General features: G+C 42.1%; 2 protein-coding genes across 12 annotated transcripts in view; one reads left to right on the top strand and one right to left on the bottom strand.

Annotated features, from left to right (window-relative positions):
- Positions 1-3,545, bottom strand: part of letm1 (leucine zipper-EF-hand containing transmembrane protein 1) — a 31,664-nt gene extending 28,119 nt beyond the window's left edge. For all 7 annotated transcript variants that reach the window (XR_013965416.1, XM_080784057.1, XM_080784060.1 and 4 more), the window contains exon 1: positions 3,150-3,545. Coding sequence is in view for 6 of the 7 variants with exons in the window: in XM_080784057.1 (XP_080640183.1) it covers positions 3,150-3,231 (82 nt within the window). In the remaining variant the exon portion in view is untranslated. The remainder of the gene's footprint in view (positions 1-3,149) is intronic.
- Positions 3,546-4,647: 1,102 nt separating this feature from the next.
- nsd2 (nuclear receptor binding SET domain protein 2) lies at positions 4,648-22,086 on the top strand. 5 transcript variants are annotated; one of them, XM_080783993.1, is made up of 23 exons: positions 4,648-4,743; positions 6,770-7,423; positions 7,751-7,895; positions 8,889-9,055; positions 9,261-9,716; positions 9,840-10,011; positions 10,188-10,259; positions 10,602-10,717; positions 10,923-11,034; positions 11,530-11,654; positions 11,905-12,012; positions 12,186-12,678; positions 13,004-13,204; positions 13,328-13,507; positions 14,141-14,297; positions 14,533-14,738; positions 14,972-15,075; positions 15,351-15,620; positions 15,799-15,915; positions 16,324-16,465; positions 17,051-17,157; positions 18,703-18,898; positions 19,333-22,086. In XM_080783993.1, exons 2-23 carry the CDS (start codon positions 6,791-6,793, stop codon positions 19,701-19,703), a joined length of 4,650 nt encoding a protein of 1,549 aa, XP_080640119.1. In that variant the 5' UTR covers positions 4,648-4,743; positions 6,770-6,790; the 3' UTR covers positions 19,704-22,086. The 5 variants fall into 5 exon arrangements, with proteins under 5 accessions (XP_080640119.1, XP_080640120.1, XP_080640121.1 ...); XM_080783994.1 differs by lacking the exon at positions 4,648-4,743 and adding an exon at positions 4,764-4,865 and having other exon boundaries at positions 7,754-7,895; XM_080783995.1 differs by lacking the exon at positions 4,648-4,743 and adding an exon at positions 4,764-4,865 and having other exon boundaries at positions 11,530-11,645.
- The last annotated feature ends 45 nt before the right edge of the window (positions 22,087-22,131 follow it).

Below are 22,131 nucleotides of genomic sequence, written 5' to 3'. Positions count from 1 at the left end.
TTGGAGTTCGTCCTCCGTGGAGAAACGCTTGGGAAAGGCAACAGAATTGTTTTGCCATCATGTTTGGTTTCCAAAATAAGAAGCATCTACCCCTCACCATCCGGGCTGTATCGTGGATTCTTAGAGGAAGCAGGAGATATCAGTGTTGGTTTTTCCTAGAGATGAATAGCCTAATTTCTACAATGTTTCTCTCCCTTGTTCATTTCAATCCATTTTCAAATTGAAAGTAAATTACAATATAACGACTGGCTTTTATAATGTTGTCATTATAATTAATAAATGTCACTGTTATAAAAACCTATTTGTATTATTTATAATTTCCTTCCATGTGACTATAACAGTTGCCATAGAAATTCATGCTGTTGGCTCATTATTTATCTAATCTAAATGCCAGTGTTATTTCAAATATAATTCATTATATTGTATTTCTATTGATACTATATATATTAATATTTTAACATTGTACTATTGACAAACCTTTAAAATAATGTCAATCATACATACTATTTTGGGGTGCATTTTTTAAATGAGTCACAGAATGACACGCTTCAGCCAATATGCTCAATTCTTATTGGAAGTAACAACAATATAGTGTTACACAGATTCAATACAGGAAAATGAATGAAAAAAATATATATATATAATTTGTATGTAGATAAGTAACATAAGTCTGGAGTAGGTAGTTATAAATTGACGCAGCACCATTTTAGCAGTAGTAATTCCCACTAGTTTGGCATTTACATTTTTTATTCAAAGTGTTCAATGTGCAGTGTGAAGTCAATAGTATTTATCGGCACGGTGGCACATTCAGTAGTGCTGTTGCCTCACAGCTACAAGGTCCTGGGTCAGACCGTGACCCTTCTTTTTATGTAGCGAGGCAGTAGTTTCTTCTTGTTGTTTTGGACGAAAATCATCTGCCTTGAAGTGATCGCTGCAAATAATGCGTCCTTGAGTCTGCTCATCTGAGCTATTGAGATCCATCTGTAGTGCTAGAAGCCAACGTCTCCTCAAAGTAGGTATCGCATGAAAACTTATCGCATGAAAACTTTTTCTCTTTAGAGTTGACCTAGTCTTTGCGGTTGAACAGCCTGGATATATACAACGAGGCATGTTTTTGCTCAAATAAATGAAACTAGACAACTAGTAGGAATGCTTGACACGCGTGCGAATGTAATTAAACAATGTAAACACAAGTGGTAGGCGGCGGCGTGGAAGAGCAGAGCACAGAGTTGAGTTGACAGGGAGCGCTCCAGCTTGAAGTCTCGCGCGTCTCGCGAGAATCTCGTCTGGAATCGACTACGTCTGGGATTACATGTAACGGCTGGCCTAGAGTGAAAACTGCGCATGCGTGAGTCTCAGTATACTATAATAATACGATACGTGAAAAAAAAATAAAGTTTGGAGCTATCTAAATACCCACATTAGAAGGAAGACAACATGCGCAAATGCAAGCTGTGGGAGGGGAGGGGGGAGTCAGAGGGAGATGTAGAGGAGGGGGCATCTATGAGAAAAATCAAGGGCACTATGGATGATGGCACAGGGATGAAGGTAGATGCATGGCCAGTGTGTTTTGGTGTGGTGTTCTCCTTTAAGCCAAGAGGCATGCTCTCAGACTTTTCTCACAGTAGTAATCACCCCTATATCATATCCTCTCCCTGACTCCCCCTCGCATCTATTTATATCCCCAGTCTCTCAATGCATAGAGTATATTACTACAAGACCTATAAATAAATTATTCTACTGCGTTCCTTGCATCACTAACTAGCTCACTGACAGTCATCATAAAGCTGAGTAAAGTGTTTGACAACACATGGCACGACTACGAGGTGTATGATGACCTTAAGGTCAGGCCCAGCTATACAACTCTGCTGTGTATAAACACATGCCAGTCCTCAGTCTGAAGTATAGACTGAACATTCATTCTGCATTAGTCTTTTTTAAGTGCCCATTCATGAATTTATCCTGCACCCCAACAATCCTGTCCTGTGTGCTACGCACTTTCAAATGGATATAGTTTAATAAGAACAGAAGTTCAATACCCTCTCAAACGCCATTTGTTTTAGAACAGACAGCTGAAAAGAGCTAATCTTGTTCTTAATGAAAAAGAGCCTGACCCTGGGCATTGGGCAAGTAAGTTCAAAGTTTAGTTTAGCTGCTGCATCATGAACTTGATGATTGATTGGCTTGACAGACAGCTAGATAATGGAATCATGACCACCATGGTTAGCTTAGCAGCCCGTCATGCTAGCTTAGTTTGGAATCCAACATACTGGTGGAAATTTCCACCCAGGTCTGTGTTGTTGCCATGGTAGCCAAAACAACCTACAACTGATGACGACTAATGTGAGTTTACAATGTGAACATTCCTCTAAAAATACACAGCAAGGACGGAACAAATGGTCTAAATGGTCATTAGTGTATGTAAAATATGCAATTAGGCTGCGAACACCACCACCCCAAAGGGAAGAAGGGCTATTACAAAGAATTAGGTTCCTGTTTTCAGTGTTTCCACATTGTATGCAGGGCAGCAGGGAACTGGAGGCTCGCGATCAAATCAACCGGTTTCAGTTTACAAAATGTGCGTCTCGCTTGTACTGTCCGGTTACGGTGTGGACAGTGAGAGGGCAAAACATAATTGCGTTACCGTCTGCCTTGGCCAGAGAGCTCTTGAGTCCAACAGTGCCATCAGCAGACTGCAGGAGGATGCTGCTGCCGAAACCAACTTGTCCTCACATAACCTAGCTGAATCACATTCACCCCTCCTTTTCTATGAAGGTGCAGACGGTACCTTAAACGACCCCCTTTCAGCACGTGATATACACACAGGCCATACAAAAGTATAAACACCCAGAACACAAAGGGACTCAGGTTCATAACGTGAACCCATTATTAAATATTTTAAAAAATATACATATATAAAAAATAAATACTGGGTAATTCGAATTGACAGTATTTCCAAATAGTTACAAAAGATGCGCATTTATGCCATCATCACAACAGCGCAGCATCATTCGTCATCCATCTTTCTGCACCACCTGCCTATAAAAATGACAGCTTTTAACACACGTTAACCACCAAATAGATGTTAGCCTTAATTAATGAGTAAGTTGGGGAAATATTTAAATAAAAGTATACCGCCGGTCACTTACCTTTTCTGAATTCGTTCTTTAATGACCTGGATGTTTTGATCAGAGGTAGTCGAGACCTGCTGGTAAACAAGATTAACGCCATTTGTGTCACTATAGCTAACGTTGACGGTTACAGCCAAGAGAAGACTAACCCAGCTAACCAGTTAGCTCTGGTTAAATGTACAACGAAACGCCAGGGGCCGTTTAACGGACGACTAACAATTTACATGAGGTCCACCGACGTCCCTATTGCGTTTTAACAAGCTAACACACACATAAAGAAGTATCTGTGAAGTTCCTTCGTCCCATGTCCTGCAGTGTGCTGCCCTTGTGGTCGATGGTGATGACAGCTGGCCCGCCGGGTCGTAAACGGGTCGAACTCCACAGCTAAACGAATGACGTCGAACTAATAATGACTGGACAGACAAGCGAGCAAAGCTTGGCAACCCACATCCGTGCTGATGATTTGAAAATAAAAGCTTATGTTTCAGGTCGTTTGACTTTTGAAAGTCAAGTTAGTCAACAATCTGAAAAAAAAAAGGTTTTTCTATTAACTTTCTATCCTTTGAGGTAATGTTCATGCTACTGTGTTGCTATGTCCATTATAGCCATAGCCAAACCCCAAACCATGAATTAAAGCTATATAGGCTACTAATATACAGTAACATTTCAGAGACATTTTTCCTTACTAAAATCTTAAATCTAAAATCTAAACTATTACTGTTCAAGTGAGATAGAGGTTGCATGGCGTCTGTGGGCAATATTAATCAACAGGGTAAATATATAAAACCAAATTGCCGTCACACTTCCAATGATCACATTATTATTATTATTATTGCTATTGCTATTGTTATTGTTATTGTTATTGTTATTGTTATTATTTAGGATATTGTATTATTAGTCGTCTCGTTTACATGGTCCACTTCTTTTGATGAAAATGTAAATGACACATGTTTTCATAACACTATTCTTCATTCAATCTGATAAACCTTTATTGTGAAGTCCACAAGTAACTTTTTACCGGAAACGTGGTACACTCTGTAACTAATCTCACTCAGCTGATAAAACATTATAATATACTGCACAATTGCACATGTACCTGTTCACAATTATGTAAACAGGTGTAACGATTCGGGCTCTAGTGTAAGTCTACATGATGCAGTTTTTTTAATACTTTAAAAGCTATAGGCGCTGGTTAGTGGTTTCCAATATTTCTGATACGGATCGGGACAACCTCAACCTTTTCCTCCGAGGTGGAAAGCCTGGTGACGCGAGGTTACCTCAACCTGAGTCCTGAGCACAGTGAAGTAGGTATTGATTTGATTACCAATATATCAAAGTTGAAAATTTGGATATGAACTACAGTGGCAGAAGAAGCCTGTTTGTTAAGGCAATGTACTATTTTCTCTGTGACAAGTTTGAAGAGATATAACATACAACATCAGGCTATTAAAAGGAAGAAGAAATAAATAGAAATAGAATTTGTACCAAAAAAAGAGATTGCCCCGACAACCAACTAGCCAATCGCAGCACGACGACCTGTCCCTTCAGCCGATGGGGTGTCCTTTTGAAAGGACCATTTTCGAACTTATCGCGGAGTCCCGACCAATTGCAAGTGAGTATTTTTCGCGCTGGTAGGGAGGAGAGTTTGAGTTGTGAATGAAACCCCGTTCGCATTTACATAGAATGAAAACGGACTAATTTTACATTTAACCCACGGAGGAGACAATTCAACAGGTAATTATGACAAGCGATCGTCATATTATTATCTTATCTAGTGCAAGAGAAGTGAATGACTACGCGTCAATACACTACTTGTCTGGGCAGGTCAACCATTTTAGCTAGTGGGGGAAAAAATGCCAGTAAGCCTCTAGCTAACTAACGCTAACACCTCTCATGTAACGTTAACGGAGGGGTTAGCTGGATGCTAGCTAGCTATAGCAGCTCTTTTTTGATTGAGCTGTCATGGTGCCCGTTATCTGAGCGTATCAGTGAAATATCTGAGAAACAATTCAACCAAATGACCGGAGCACAATGCCCATTAAAGAGCGCGTTTATTTTTGTATTTCGCAGCAACTCAAGTGAATTGGTTTGCATGTAAATGACGTATAGTTTATGGGAGGCGGTGTTGTCTATTTGCTGGAACGCGGCAAGGTAAAGGCTAACTTTAGCAGTGACAGTCGGAGGTAGAGTGACGTTAGTTAGTGTGGAGAAGGAGGTTGAGGTTGTGTCCCTGAATCCCGACATCGTGGCTTCCTCTCCGGACATTAGTCAGACCCCCCCCCCCCCCTGGATGGTATGACTGAGAGGTACGATATACTTTTGATTCAGCAATCTATTCTATACAGTTAAACTACTTATCTGGCCATATATATATATATATCCTACAGATTTGCTACAGTGTAAAATCCCCAGTGTTCATTATTTAGCTTCCGAGGGTGTGTAACCAAATTGACCCATGGTTACATGTGTACTGTACACTCAAGAGTTTCAGATGGATACATGCACAGTGGGGATTGCGCCGTGTATGTCTTCAGCCACGCATACAGATTTGCTTCATGTCAGTTGAACCGAAGAGCAGCAGCCTCCATTTCATTCCAGCAACTATTCGGAGCCCAGCAAGCAGTGCAGTGTGTTGTCAGCTGCTTCCATTTCCGCGGCTTTTCTCTCTGGTGATGCTGTGGTTACGCGGCACAGCCGGCGGCCACCCACTCATTCACCCTCTCATTGGATATTCACTGCATGATCATCACAGCACAGCTTCCCTGCGTTTTCCACTTATGCCATAGATTGTGGACAGTTAGTAACGGTGCATTTTCCATAGGAGACAGACAACTTAACAGTTGCCGTGGTAAGAGGAAGGTGGTGGGATTTGTCAGAACAAGCATGCATGGATGTAATGGAGAATTGGTTTTGCTTGACCTCGTTAGAAACGGGTTGTTGTGTTGGAGACAACCTGTTAGTTATGATCTCTCTCAATGAAGCTAGCGATCTCACTGAGGCGTTTTGGATCTGCGTTTGCTTCACGGCAAAGTGGATTTCTTTTGATTAATCAAATCAGCTGGATTTTTAATGGAAAAATAGATAGACTTCTGTGTGGCTAGAACATTCCATGACAGGTGCAGTTTTGTGTGTTGCTTCCAAGCTTGGGGTTTCATGCTCTGGTTCAGCCAGTGTGCCATTTTGTTAAAGCTGTAGCCTAGTGTATGCAATCTATTCACCAGTGAATTGTCTTGAAATTTTCTGCACCAAATGTCTTATTTACATTTCTTGGAATGGCCTTTTAGAGTAACTTAGGTCAAATAAATATATTTTCTATCGCAACTTATTTATTTCTATGTTTACTTCACTATTGTTGCACTGTTCTTGTAAACATAATGCCATATATTGATTTACTATTTTATGACTTTAGACTTTAGAGTAACTTGTGTCACTGTCAATCTCATGTTGGTAACTGTCTATATTCCCTGGTAATTCATTACCAGATTAAGGTCCATTGTAAACTCCATTGAATTTATGTATTTTATTTATGCAGTTGTTGATTGATCATTCCGAGAAACCTTTATACTCTTTCACTTGTGAGTGCAGTAAATTCTAAAGTATAGTAAAATATAATTCTAAAGCTATGTTGTCTCTTATAGCGCTGTGGGGTGTTTGATGGGATGGACGGCAAAGGTGGCTCCCTGCCTTCAATACCTGAGCCAGTCAACCCGATCAGCATGAAGCAGCTGCCAGAGGTCCTCGGCGTACGGAAAGGTCGAGGGGATATGAGCGGCGACCCTGCTACCTTACTCATGGACAAAGCTGCCGCCCATCTGGCTGCTACGCTACATGACAGCGTGCTGCTGCAAAAGATGGCCGGCCACAACAACCACAACCACGAGAGGCTGAAAGACCTCACCTCTCGTGTGCTCAACGGTGACCAGGACAAACTCCCCAAGCTTTGTGCACCCGAACCCCCCATTCTGAAGGCGGGCGAAGCCCCCGCGACTACTGGTAACCACCAACGGAAATGTCCACCACATTCGGACCCAGAGTTCAATGTGAAGATTACACAGATGGTGACGCAGACACAGTCTGAGCCCTGCTGCGTGGATGGGACTGGGTTGGCCGCCACAGCCAAGGAGAGTATTATGAACAGCACTGAGACGATGCAGGAAGTAAGCAAGAAGAGGAAGAGAAGGCTGCACAAACCCAAGCCTCAACCAAACTTCTGCTCCACCACCACCAACACAATCCCTATGGGAGCGTCTGTTCCAGTTAAAAGTGAAGAGGATACTGGAATAGCAGATGAGGTTAACTGTGTTTTTGGTCATTTAAACTTTTATGTAGTAATGTTTCACATTTTGGAAAAACAATAACTACTTACTTGTGAAGTAAAGTAATATTGCTGTCCTTGGAATTCAAACCACCTGTCTTACAAATGCAGCACTAGGCGTAGGGATTTGCACTGGAGTTGCATTAAAGTTTCATTACATTGAATATTATCATTACTGTAAATATTACAATTTAGGCGTTAAGCAGATATCAAAAATATATTTATTGTTTGGTCAATTTCCTGCCACATTTAAGTTGAGATTTGTTACGTATGATCTATCCCTTAATGTCTCTGTTTTGTTCAGCAGGTTACTCCTGTACCGGGGGTGAAGGAGGGGTCTTTCTCCGTTGGAGATGTGGTTTGGACCAAGGTGTCTGGTTACCCCTGGTGGCCCTGCATGGTCACCACTGACCCGGAACTCAACCAGCACATAAAACCCAAACAGAAAGGTACGGTAAACATACTGCATGGTAGGCTAGCATACCGTCCACCAGAACCACCCACCACCACAAGGAGGTTGACTGAGAATTGGAATGTTTCCGGTTCAATCTTCACTCTTCCTGGCATTATTGAAGTGTCCTTGACTCCTTGAGCAAGAACACATTGCATCCCTAATTGCAACTGACAAGCAAGTTGATTCCTCACATGGCTGCCTCCACCGTCAATGTGAATGTAACGCATGAGTTGTAAAGCGCTTTGGAAATGTTTCAAATGTAGTCTATTTAAATGCAGATGCAGTTCAGGGTGTAGGTAGGGCATTTAGACAGGACACTTGGCAAGGAATTGAACCCCCCCCCCCCCCCACACACCCACCCACACACACACACACACACACACCAAGGATCTAATGTGACTATACTTGGCATTTGTAATCTAGTCTCAGGACTTGTGTAGAAACCTATGTTGATGCTGAAGAAACAATGAGGACGAGATTATTATGTTATCAAGTGGCCCATCTCATCACAGATGTTTAACTAAATTAGACCGGCCAAAATTGCAAGTAATTGAATTGTAATTCTCATGTGGTTTGATATATGTCCTCCTGCTAGCGTAATAACCATCTGTCCATATGATTTGGCATCATTCATTCCACATGTATTGACTGTTTCCTGTAGCAGTATAGCTTGGGGCTAATTGCATATTTGGTTTGCCATAAGATCTTTAGTCTCGGTTGTGGACCAGTTGTAGGTTGCAGTAGCTCAAACAAATGTGTATGCTTGATTAAAAAGATTAAGAAAATGGTAAATACCAGTGTCGTGTCCAGGGAAATGACAGGAAATAAGGCATAATTGGCAGCATTTGAGTAGAAACTTTGATTTAACTGGTACCGAAAACAAAAAAACTAACACCATTTCCATGATCACTTTCAGTACTACTGGATGAACTAAAGTTAAACACACAGAACAGAGGGAACCTATTTAACTTTTTATCTGTCCCTGTAGGTAACAATCGATCAGGTCTTCAGTACCACGTGCAGTACTTTGGGGACGCTCCTGAGAGAGGATACATCTTTGAGAAGAGCATAGTGACATTCAGTGGAGAGGATCAATACCAGGAACTCTGTTCCCAGGGCACTAAGCAATCTGCCTCCCGTGTTCTTCATAAGAAGGTAGGTCGGCCTACATTAAAACATAAATGCCTTACTCCAGTCAAGTGATCAGAAAGTGCCACCTGAAGAAAGCTGTTAATTAAAAGTTTGACTGTTTCATTGGGTCTCATTCATTATTATTCTTTGAGTGAATCTGCTATTGCTTTTCTTGCCTCATTTAAAGCCTAAAAGCTAATCTTGTGTTTTCTTTCAAATATCCTTTTAGACGGTTGCCTCTGTGCCCCGTAAACTGCGCGCCCAGTGGAATATGGGCATCGTCCAGGCTAAAGAAGCCACGAGCATATCCCTGGATGACCGCATGACCAAATTTGCCTTTGCCTATGACGACGGTGGCCCGCACTTGAACCCCCATGTTCTAGAGAAGCTGAGACCAGAGCAGAGTAAAGACACAGACCAAACAGACTCGAGACTGAGCCCAACACTCCCTGAACTGACCAGCACTAGCCCTGTAGAAGAACCTGCTCCCATTTTCCCTCCGTCAAAAGACAGCAGCACTTCAGCAGGGAAAAAAACACGAGCACCCAGGGGGAAAAATGAAAAGGGGGAAAGGAAAAAACGGGGAAAAGGGGAGATAAATTTGAATCTGTCAAAAGAGAAGGCAAAATCCCATAGTTCTTCCAAAGATACACCTCAACCAGACTTATCAGAGCATGCCTCAAAGGTAAGGAGAATACTGACTTTGTTTTTATTCATGTCTGTCAAGATGGTTTCACCTTAGTTGTTTATGTGTTTTTGTATTTTTACTGTTCAATGAAGGAAATTCCTTTTCTTTTTCTTTCTGTAGGATGCCACCACTCCAACAGACACACAGAAAGGGCCACCTAAGCAGCAGAATAAAAACAGAAAACTGAAACAGCCGCCTCTAGCTCCAAGCAAGATGGTGGGGAAGAAAAATAAATCAAAATCAGTCTCTTCCACGGCTGATTCTTTGGCACCCATGCTAACTGCTGTTTCAGGTTGGTCCATCGAAATACTGGATCAGTTAGCAGGTCATCATCTGAAGCTCCTGTTCTTTTTAGCTGGTAAAACAGTGGGGCCAGTTAATGGAAAAGTGGTTTTAGTTGTATTCTGTGACACTAAGACTGCTGTGAAAAGGGTCCATTGAAATATTTGTTTTTCCTTGCACTTGTAGTTGATAAGGTAAAGAAAGGAAAGAAGAAGAATATGACTCCAGGTAAAGAGGAACTGAAGACTGATTCCACAGGTGAGATGGAGTACTATTTCCATTCCACGTCAGTTGTTTTTACATGGTGGCTTTCAGATAGCCAGTATCTGTAAATGGCTTTTCGATTCCCGTTAACCATTTCTAGAAAATGGAATAATGAGCTTGAGAAAATGTATCTCAACATAATCTTTTTTTGTTTGTTGCCAAAGCTTTTCTAGATACATAATTTATTTAGTATATAGGCAATAGTGTTTGTGCCTCAGTAGGTGCTGTGTGGAACACGGTAAGCAATATAGGCAGGCATGTATTGTTTAATTTAGGCTAATCAATAACATTGGTGCAATTAACTACATTTGATTTTCTTTATCTTGACATATCCAGCTAAGAAAGTGCCTAAGAAGTCTTCTAAAAGGCCATTAATGGAAAATATGGCAGAGGAGAAGGACCAACAACCTAAAAAGAAACGTAAAATGGACAAAGACTCTGAGAAACAAAAGGTGAGTTGACTGTATTCTCCAGTACAGCGTTTCTCAAAAAGTGGTCAACCATAGATTTGGTTTGAGAATCTCAAAGAGTTATGGACCATGAACTACTTGCAAAGGGTAATCTTGGGTTGTGACTGTGCCTTGCGAGTCCTTAGTCGAGTACATTCATAATTTCTTATGTTAATCTTCACCAGTTAATAGATCTTTCCCCTCCCAGGTGCTATCAAGCGAAGGAACCGCAGAGAAAAAGCAGAAAAACATTAAGAAAGCAGTCAAAGTAGAAAATGTCAAGAAACAAACGACAAAAAAGACAAAGGCAGCCAACCCAGGTAAATTGACAATTCAGGCAGATGCTCTTGTCCAAAGTGACTTACAAGTGTGAGATTAGATTAAATGGCATGAACTGTAGTAAATGAAATCCCAAGACTGTTAAATTAATATGGTTGGATAGTGAGTGTAACTCCCCAAGATGCATTTAAAATCATAGCATCTCTGCAGCGTTTTGGTAAATCAATGTAGTCTATACTTTTAAATTAAATGCAAATGTTGCTATGGAATTGTCCAAAACGGTTACTTTTCAGGATTCATATGAAAGAATAGCAAAAGTAGCATATCTACAATCTCAAAACACGTGTTTACTTTCAAGCCTGTGGATCTACTACTTTTGAAAAGTTAGAATATGGAGATAAGAGATTTCTGCAGACATCGATTTATAGCAAGCAACAACTAAAATGACACCGAGGCGTTACCAGCTTGTCCTTGAAAGGTATAACAATGTATAGGTGGAACAGGTCTAAATAGATGTAAATGTAAACCTCTCTCAGGTGTAGAGGACCAAGCAGCAGAGAAGCCAAAGCGGAAGAGGAAGAAGGCCATCGACAGTCAGACCACGCCCACCCAGAACAAGAAGAGACGGCCCTCTCCCTGTCCTGAGCCTGAGGTGGGAGAGGTAGGATTAAAAGGGGAATTCCACATAATTTTACCTGTTGTCCTGATAATCTTATAATAATAATCTTTCACATCAAATGTTTTTAAGTCAAATATTTGCTTCTGGGGGTCCCTAGAACAAAATGTTTGAGAACCATGACATAGAATCATGTTTTTCAGAAAACTGATTTAGAAGACATTTGTAGAATCGGGTCCTCAGGTCTTAATGGGTTATGGGAAGATGGTCATCTAAATGCTGTGTATCTCCACAGGTGTCTGGGAGTGAAGCGTCGGGGTGTCCTGATTCTCCAAGTGACAGCTTAGATGGCATCAAGAAGGGAGAGCGAAACCATGTCGCAAAGAAAGAGTTCTTCTGCCAGGTTAGTTGGTAACTTGTAATAACCGGCTTTCAAGGGATAGGGATTTTCAAGTAAATATTCACAATCAAGTTATTACCAACAGAAACGGGTCCTCAGATTATTTATTTATTTTTTGCTGTCCCAATTACTGTGATCTACAGTATCCATGACTTTGAGGTGTTTTGTTTTCCCAGCTGTGTGAGCAGGTGGGTGAAGACCTGGTGTCCTGTGAGGGACAGTGTTATGGGAAGTTTCACCTACACTGCCTAGGCCTGGATATTCTGACAAAACCTGAAGACTGCCTAGGCCTGGATATGATGACGAAACCTGAAGACTGCCTAGGCCTGGATATGATGACGAAACCTGAAGACTGCCTAGGCCTGGATATTCTGAGAAAACCTGAAGACTGCCTAGGCCTGGATATGATGACAAAACCTGAAGACTGCCTAGGCCTGGATATGATGACGAAACCTGAAGACTGCCTAGGCCTGGATATGATGACGAAACCTGAAGACTGCCTAGGCCTGGATATTCTGAGAAAACCTGAAGACTGCCTAGGCCTGGATATGATGACAAAACCTGAAGACTGCCTAGGCCTGGATATGATGACGAAACCTGAAGACTGCCTAGTCCTGGATATGATGACGAAACCTGAAGACAAGATTCTTTGTAAGGATTGCAGCTCAGGTGAGAGAGATGGGGTGGGCCTTAAGAGTAGTAGGAATTTGTTTAACTGCCAGATTCACTCAGCTTTGGGGGGGACGCATTGTAAGCTGGTAGATCGGCACATTTTTTGTGACAATGTTGTACGACAGCACTGTACGACATTATGGTTAATCATCATACTAATATTTATTTTAGTCAATAAAAAAACACAAAAGCTAAAACGATGATAATGCAAGTCCATCTTCTAGTTGGATGGTGGTATAGTGCTATAATTACAAATATTAAATGTATTTGACTAGTCAAACCTCTCTTTGTAACTCTTTAGTTTCTCGCCTCTTCCTTCCAGGAGTCCACTCGTGTTTCTCCTGTAAGAAGTCGGAGGGTGAGGTGCGTCGCTGTCATGTCCAGCACTGTGGGAAGTTCTACCACGAGGCATGTGTCCGTCTCAGCCACCTCACCGTCTTTGACAACAAGGGCTTCCGCTGCCCACTCCACATCTGCCTCAGCTGCCACTATAGCTGCAGGTCCAACCCCAAGTCCTCCAAGGGTGAGTCCAGTCTCCACCAACATTGCGAGAACATTGAGCCGGCCCCCAAACCTTTTTGGCCGTGCACTCCCTGTTACCTCCTGAGCTAGCTGACGCACCAACTCATGTTTTCTGTGTTTTCAGGTAAAATGATGCGATGCATGCGCTGTCCTGTGGCATACCACATGGGCGATCTGTGCATGGCTGCAGGCAGCGAGATGATCACCAACAACGCCATCATCTGCACCAACCACTTCAGTGCCAAGAAGGGCTACAGTCACCACAGCCACGTCAACGTCAGCTGGTGCTTCGTCTGCTCTAAAGGTACACCTCACAGCCATACTCCTTTACACACGTGTTAACTCCTAAGGCCAATTTATGCTTTGAGCGATAAGTGTCAAACCATACACAATGTGTTTCACAACACTTTCATGCAAATTCATACAGTATGACTTGCCGAATGATGCAAACGTGGTCTCGGCTCTGAGGTAACGGAGCTTACTTCATCTTCCCCAACATAAAAGTATGTGACATATTATGAAGCGTCACCATCTGTGAACGTCCTCCGTGACACACCTTTTTTACCTCACTTTTGTGTGATGCGTCTTTTTTAGCATAAATTGGCCTTTAGACTATACTTTAGACAATATATATACTATATATACTATACTTTACTATACTACTTGACTATACTTTAGACAATAACTTACAGTTATTGTTCCTGTTAATTTATAGAATTGTCTATGAATTATATAGGATCATGAATTGTCAAATCATTAGTTAGCTTTTTTTACTTTTAAAATAACCATATCTGTAGGGCTAACATTGATTTTCAATGTTTGTTTTGTTTTGTGAGTGATGGTGTGTATCAAATGCACATGATATCCTTTTGGAAAATCAGACTCCTCACCTCACACGTGACTCCAATAGGCTAAAGTTGTCTGTTGTGTTCTACAGGAGGCCAGTTGTTGTGTTGTGAGTCGTGTCCCGCAGCCTTCCACCCAGAGTGTCTCAACATCGCTATGCCTGATGGGAGCTGGTTCTGTAATGACTGCCGGGCTGGGAAGAAACCCAAATACAAAGATATCGTCTGGGTTAAACTGGGAACCTACAGGTCAGCAGGTTCTTGGGTCTAAGAATGTGGTCTGAGCAGAACAGCTTGAATACTTTTAAATCCTTACTATTGAGGAATTGAATGGTCTTCTAACACTTTACATAAATGGCCATGGGTTCATGTTAATCTGCTTACAGAGAGTTCACTTACCTAATACCAAACGTGTTTCCAGCAGAATGTGACTGAGTTCGAAACTTTGCCATTCTGATCTTTTACTCTGCCCTCCCGTCTTCAGATGGTGGCCAGCAGAGATCCAGCACCCAAGGAACATCCCCACCAACATCCAGCACCTGCGCCACGAGATCGGAGAGTTCCCCGTCAAGTTCTTTGGCTCCAAGGACTACTTCTGGACACACCAGGGCCGTGTGTTCCCGTACATGGAGGGAGACCGGGGCAGCAAGTACCAGAGGAGTGCCACTACTGGGAAAGTCTTCAAGAATGGTGAAGATCTAAAACATAAAAGATAACATGTACTTTGATTGAATTTTTGCTGGTTCACATTCAATAAAGGCACCAGGGAACACGGACAGACTTGGACCTGATTTAAGTTCTCAAAGTCAGCTTTTGGCTATATTTTAGACTAAGACACAATAGAGACAGGCTTGTACAGCTGAAGGAATTAAATGGTTGCTTTTACATCAACAACATTGTGTTTTGACGATTTGTTTTCACAGCTCTGCTGGAGGCTGAAATTCGTTTCAAAGAAATCAAGTTGAAGCAAGAGGCCAAAGAGGCGCAGGAGAACAACAAAAAACCACCTCCGTATAAATTTATCAAGGTATGAAACCAAAGCACTATCTTTTAAGCAGCAGCCAAGATCACCGCTTGTTGACCTCTTAACTGGCAAATTAGTTTTCCCCACTATAATTCATTCTGAAACGTAACTTGAATTTCATAATTGAAGTCAATGGGGATGTGGTCTGGCTGAAAGCTTTGGAGTCATACGTGATATATACGTCTTGGACACCTGGCATACCGTAGAATGACTGAGATTAGATATTCGGTTTTATTCATTCATTCATGTTGGACCCATGATTTCATAACGTTCTGCAGGTGAACAAGCCTTGCGGTAAAGTGCAGGTCTACACGGCCGACATTTCTGAGATTCCAAAGTGTAACTGCAAGCCCTCCGATGAGAGGCCCTGCGGCTTTGAATCAGAGTGTCTGAACCGCATGCTGCTGTACGAGTGCCACCCCGAGGTTTGTCCCAATGGCGAGCGTTGCTGCAACCAGGACTTCACCAAACGCCTCTACCCTGAGACCAAGATCATCAAGGCAGCCGGCAAGGGCTGGGGGCTGGTGTCCCTCCGAGACATCAAGAAGGTGAGGAGAACCAAACCTATGCCATTTACTGCTACTGCTTTATCACCACAGAACTATACAAGTTCACACATGTGACGGGTGCTCAATGTAAGGAAGGCCCCGACACTCTTAGTGTCACAATTTCATGCTCTATCCTTTTGAGCAAAAAGGTGTTCTGATGTATAACGTTACTTTTCAGGGGGAGTTTGTGAATGAATACATCGGGGAGCTGATTGACGAGGAGGAGTGCCATAACAGAATCCGATACGCACAGGAGAATAACATCACACACTTCTACATGCTCACCATAGACAAGGTCAGTACTGGTGACTTGATGAGGAAAATGGGAAGTAAAATTGACTGGAGGGAAGGCTTTAAAAGCAGAGCAATGTTAGTGTGGCTAATGAAAGATAAGCTCCACAGAGAGTTATTGCTCTGTTCCTCAGTAGCAGAGTCATCCTCTCTTGGAGGTAGAGCAAGTAACTGGTATTGCATTGGGAATGTTATACTCTAGTCAACTGTGACATTACAGTAGTCAATACCACATGTAGAACTTGTGTAAGAGCTTGCATTTATGTCTGTGTGTGTGTGTCTGTCCGCAGCTAATCTTGCAAATTGCTAGGCCATCATAATTCTTGTGCACGCTGTACCTCAGATGTATGAGCCCAGCCGGTTCTTGTACTTGAATGACAGTTCAACTCAACATATTATTTTATCCTGCCAGGATCGTATTATTGATGCTGGTCCGAAGGGGAACTACTCTCGGTTTATGAACCACAGCTGCCAACCCAACTGTGAGACTCAGAAATGGACAGTGAATGGAGACACCAGGGTTGGCCTGTTTGCTGTCTGCGACATCCCTGCAGGTCAGAATTAACAGCAAAGCCACAACAGCTGGAACTAATATTCACATCTTGTTCTCCACAGAATATGACGGATACATTGAATTGCTCGGAATGCGGTCTCCTATTGATGCACCCATACAAAACCTCTCTCCTACCATTGTAGGGGACGACTAGCTACAATCTACTTTTTCATCAAAACGAGCCGTCCTGCAAACTGTGATATTTTATTTACATTGGTCTCTGTACAGATACTACAGATGAGTGCAGACACTGTGGGAAGCGCAGGTGTCTATCGTTGTCTAGTATGTCTACAATTACTAAAGAGACCTTAAATTGTTTAGCTCATGAGCCATTTCATGGCCGTTCGATCTGTGAATATTTCAAACAGACCCGGAATTGACTCAAGGGTCCTGCCACCATAAAGTATGTTGCATGTCCGATCCCACCAGCCGGAATGTTCTGTTCTTACATACAGTTCCTCCATTTAAAGCCTGGAAAACTTATAATACAGTGCATGTCTGAAAGTGACTTAATTTAGATGTTTCTATTCCTGAAACGCAACAGTAACAAACTAATAATACATACATTTTGTTTTTTCTGTTCCAGGGACTGAGCTGACATTTAACTACAACTTGGACTGCCTCGGCAACGAGAAAACAGTATGTCGCTGCGGTGCCCCCAACTGTAGCGGATTCCTTGGCGACCGGCCTAAAGTAATTTCACTTAACCATTATCACAGCGTCATATATATAGTATTACTAACTAGGGGTGCAGCGGTTTTCAACCGAAAACCGAACCGTTCGGTTCAGCATACACGGTTCAATGCGCTCTAATGAACCGCGCTTTTTCGGTTTGCATTAATTCATTTCTTACAGCTGCGAAGAATGTATTTCTCGGTCACACACCGTCCTACTTAGAAGTCTAGCACTCTATCGGTCACACACCGTCCTACTAAGAAGTCTAGCACTCTTTCGGTCACAGAAGTGTAGCACTCTGTCGGCCCACCCCCTACACACACACACACACACACACACACACACACACACAGAGAGAGAGAGAGAGACGGCATGATGAGGAGAATCCAGCCCTCGCAAAGACCACTCGGTGGAATAATTATTGATCGTCATACACAGAGACACACACAGCGGAGTAACCTCGAATCAACAGGCTTCTAAGCACCCTCTTGTTCAGATCTGCTTCTGCATCTGCACTCGCTGTTTGAGTGCTAAAAAGGGAGAGAGAGAGCAAAAACAACTCGTTGTTGTTGCTCTGTCCACCCGGGGCAGGAGAAGAATATTCCGTCTGAAAAGTCCCAACAAAATACTCTTATGTCCAATCCATGACTGTAGATAGAAACCCTTCTTCTAATAATATAAGCATAATATCTCATGCAGAGATCTTTATTGTAAACTTTTGTAAATGTTTCTGTACGACACGGCACTCTGCTGTGAATCCCTCCCCTTCCCAGTGAGCTCTCCTCTCCTCCCTGCATGTGCTGCGAGTCTGCACCACGTGTGAGCGCATAGGTGCATTGTTTTTCCCTTGAACATAATGATGAGGCACATTAAAATAGCAATATAAGGTTTTTTTCCCCCCTTTAAATAATGAAAAGGCAGAAATGTCTAATAAAATAAAATATGCTAAAAAAAGAATAAAAGATAATGCTATAAATAAACTTTTTGAGTGGTGCAAGCCAGTCCCTTGGACTTATGTGTGTGGGTGCCTGCCTGGCTGGCTGGCTGGCTGGCTGGGTATGAGCATGAAAACAGCATGGTTGTTTTTCACCACCTGTGTGCAACCTAACACACACACACAAACACATGCCCATATTAACTGTATATGATGATTTCGTGTGTGCCAGTAAGGTACAGTAGAGGGTACAGTAGAGGGACCGGCACACAGTAACTCTGTCATTTCTCAACCGTTTCGGACACGGGGCGGCAGCCGGCAGTTCGGAGCCGGCCCGGCACCCTGGGCGCGTTCCTGCCCCCCCCCGGAAACCCCCACACAGAGTTGCACTCACTTTACACAGGTGTGATTTTTTTTTTTACTGTACCGAAACCGAACCGAAACCGTGGCCCCCATACCGAAGTACGAACCGAACCGAGGTGTAACTGAACCGTTGCACCCCTATTACTAACAGCCCGGCATGTTTGACCTATTTAGGTTGTGTCATAAAGTGCTTGTCGCAATAGACAGATTATATAATGCTATACAGTATATATTTATTTTCTTTTTTGCTGTCTTTGATCCGACAGAACTCAAGCAGCCAGACTGCTGAGCCAAAAGGGAAGAAGGTAAAGAAGAAGTTGAAAAAGAAGAAAAGTGAGGGGAAGAAGTCAGAGGATGAGTGTTTCCGGTGTAGTGATGGAGGCCAGCTGGTTCTGTGTGGTAAAAAGACCTGCGCCAAGGCCTACCACCTGTCCTGTCTGGGCCTTACCAAGAGACCCTTTGGTAAGTCAACTATAGGGGCGAAAGAAAGCAGCAATGGACCATTCGCTAAACCCCATCCTGAAAGCGATTGTCCAATGTTAGGCTAGAAACCGTCGCTAAGCTGGCATATGGTCTGGCAAGATTTAGTCATCTGTCAATGTTATTTGACAAGTCATGATAATGATTTAAAGTTCAATGAGTTGGATACTGTTTCTTCTAACATGTCCAAACATTGCTCCTATGGCAGAAACTATCCCATTGATATAGAATGAGCACTTGCGCATTCCATTGTTACAATGGGAGTCAACGCTAGTGTCGTGCCACTCTTACTATATTACTCTATACTGGACTAGCTTGCACATTGATTATAGACTCTGCTTGCTATTGCATAGCAATATATATATATAAATTTGTGTTTACAGTTCTGCTTTAAACATGTGCGTTTGTGTGTACAGGACGTTGGGACTGTCCCTGGCACCACTGCGACGTCTGTGGGAAGAACTCTGAGGCCTTCTGCCAGCTCTGTCCCAACTCCTTCTGCAAGGCCCACCAAGAGGGAGCACTGCGGCCCTGGCCACTCACCGGACAGCTGTGCTGCATGGAGCACGAAGAGCCAAATGGGACTGAGGACCCCACGGGCCCTCAGGCCCAGGCGGTGGCTCCAGAGGCTGCTGTAGCAGCAGCAGCCTCACGTCCCACTAAAGGCAAAAAAAACTCTCGGGCGGCTGAGGCCAAGGTGGTCTCCGCCGCCTCCTCTGAGCCAGATAAACATCTGGCCAAGGGGTCTAGGAAAAAACAAGGGAAAATTAAAGCCCAAACGCCTTAGAGGACCCGAACAGAACTGGAACAATTATGTATCCACCCCTAAATAATTGTCTTTAAAAAAAAATCACATAAAACGCACTGCATCTCTCCTTCCTCATCAGGGATAGTCCTTTAACTCTCATGTGCCAAGGGGCCCTGAAATCGGGTCTAGCTCACATTTTGTTTTGTTTATTTTACTCTGTTTTTTTACCCTCCTATCTCTCTCTACACTCGTCTGCACCGAGACAAACATCCTGTGGTAAAGCACAATGCACCCGAGAACAGAACAGGTAAAAAAGTAAATGTGTTGTCAACAAGTGGTCAAATCTCACCTGCTGTATCACCTGACATTTGATTTTACCAACCAAACTACTACTTTGAAGATCCGAAATGGGGCTAGCTGGTTATCTGTGGTTTGTAGAATTTCTTGACCTCTTAGAGTGCATTAGCACAACTCACCCGGACTAAACGGCATTATAATCTGCTAACTAGAACCTCAAACTTCTACAACATAGATTTTCTTGAACTTGAGGATTGTATGTATATCAAAGACCAAAATTATGATTACTTAAAAGTCTGTATAACTTAACAGATTGCCAAATCGAATCTTTTTTATATATATAAATATGCGATAAATGCCAAGACACTATGGCTAGGCCTCAAAACAACCTGACTATCCGTCAAGTAGCCCTAGGTTGCGTTAAACGTAGACGAGTAAGTTTTATTTTTTACAACCTTTTATTGCTTTCTTTTATTAGAAGTTATATTTCTTCATTTAACTTTAATGGTATTTTAATTTCTTTTTTTTTTAGTTTTTGCTGAATGGCAGTGCAACAATTCTTGAGGATGAGAGAATCAAAGTATTAAAGTGAACCCTTATGGCTCTGCGTCCACTAGAACACCCCCCCCCCCCCCCCCTCCCCCTCCCTCCCCAAATATTGATGTCTAACGCTACCTTTTTCAAACATGGAAACTAGAAACCTTGTAATCCGTACAACAACAAAAAAAAGTTCCATCCTCTGGTACCTAATAAGCATATGTATGTATGTTGAAGCCTATGGTGCTGCCATTCAGCCGGTACACATGTGCCCAAAGACTGAATTTGGCATTGTATTCCCACGTGGCTTGCTGAAAGTCGGAAATGGGGAAAGGTCTATGCTTCTAGGAATTCAAAATGGACATTCATTTACACAACAGTACAAAAATGAGGTTGTTTGTAATGTGGGGTTCCCAGTGAACACGGAAAGGGCCTTTGTATAATTCTCCACTTTGCAGGCTCTTACAGTATATGGCCAGTCAGTGTAACAACACTATTTAGGTACTTTAACAGCAGTGTAATTTCAGCTGGGACAGAGTGAAACATGCTGGTTGTCTGCACAGTGCTAAATAAGACGTTTTATGAAGGAATACAACCTTGGAGATATATACATTATGCTTTTGTTTTTTAAGATTGAAATTGGTATAGTTATTTAATTTTCAGCTGAGGTTGCCATTTGTTATCTGAAATCGGTAGTTTTCAAAGCAAAGGTTTATACTTGTATATCTGTATTGGAAACAATATAGTCGAGTCTAAAAGATGACAATTTGGGAGGTCTTCTTGAGCACAAAGTGAGTGTGTAGACACTAGGTTGTTAGTTTGAGGATCCTTGCCAGTGTTTTATTATATTTACATTTTACTCAAATACTGTAAAAATAATTACTTACCACAACTTACCATTCCAATGCCAATTGGCACTGATGACACTAAACTTTTTTAACATTGCAAGCAACCGCCACAACAATAAGTTATAGAAAAATGATGAGAAATTCTGCCTTTCGCAATGCGAGTCTAAATACTTCTAGATTGTCCTGGCTTACTTGTGGTCAAGAAGACCGTTTAATTTTGACTTAATTTTTTTCTTAAGCTCTTGGGTCAATTTTGGGTTATTTGCTGAAAACATCTCAATTAAAAAACTTGAAACTCAATTTCAGTTTGTTTAAACGGTAGACTGAACAGGACTTTTTTTTTTTTTTTTTAATGGCACATTTTTATTTTACTAGTATGGGGTTTAACATGCACACACCCCATTCCGCTGGTGCATATTTTATTTTATATCGACGTTCGTACACATGTATCGTCCTAACATGATTTGTGGGAATGTAGTTCAGCCAGTTGTTTTATATTTTGTAAGCACTGTAATTCCCTGTAGAGCTGAAGCATACATGTGTGCTTAGAATTTTCCATTCTGTAACTACTGTCATAGTAAACCAGAGACTAATGTGTACATAATGTATAAGTGGGAATAGTGATACTTTTATTGTAAATATACAGTTTTCCAATACTTATTTTGTTTTTGTTGACCCATTGCTGATACCCTTTTGTGCAGGATTACTTGTCAGTTAAATCATGCAATAAAGAGCTCAAACACGCATCTGCTGCATGTAGCTTGTTGCTTGTTTTCTTCCATCAT

This window comes from Protomyctophum bolini (genome assembly GCF_963924005.1).
Source record: "Protomyctophum bolini genome assembly, chromosome: 15".
Classification (NCBI taxonomy): Eukaryota; Metazoa; Chordata; class Actinopteri; order Myctophiformes; family Myctophidae; genus Protomyctophum; species Protomyctophum bolini.
This window is presented reverse-complemented; position numbering and strand designations above follow the sequence as displayed.

What these genes read in the sequence shown, in the direction of transcription:
- nsd2 (XM_080783993.1), top strand. Translation starts at nt 6,791, where the DNA reads ATGGACGGCAAAGGTGGCTCCCTGCCTTCAATACCTGAGCCAGTCAAC. An exon ending in TTGTAAGGATTGCAGCTCAG is followed by an intron (nt 12,679 to 13,003) that starts GTGAGAGAGATG and finishes TCTTCCTTCCAG; the next exon opens with GAGTCCACTCGTGTTTCTCC. An exon ending in TGTCTGCGACATCCCTGCAG is followed by an intron (nt 16,466 to 17,050) that starts GTCAGAATTAAC and finishes TTTCTGTTCCAG; the next exon opens with GGACTGAGCTGACATTTAAC.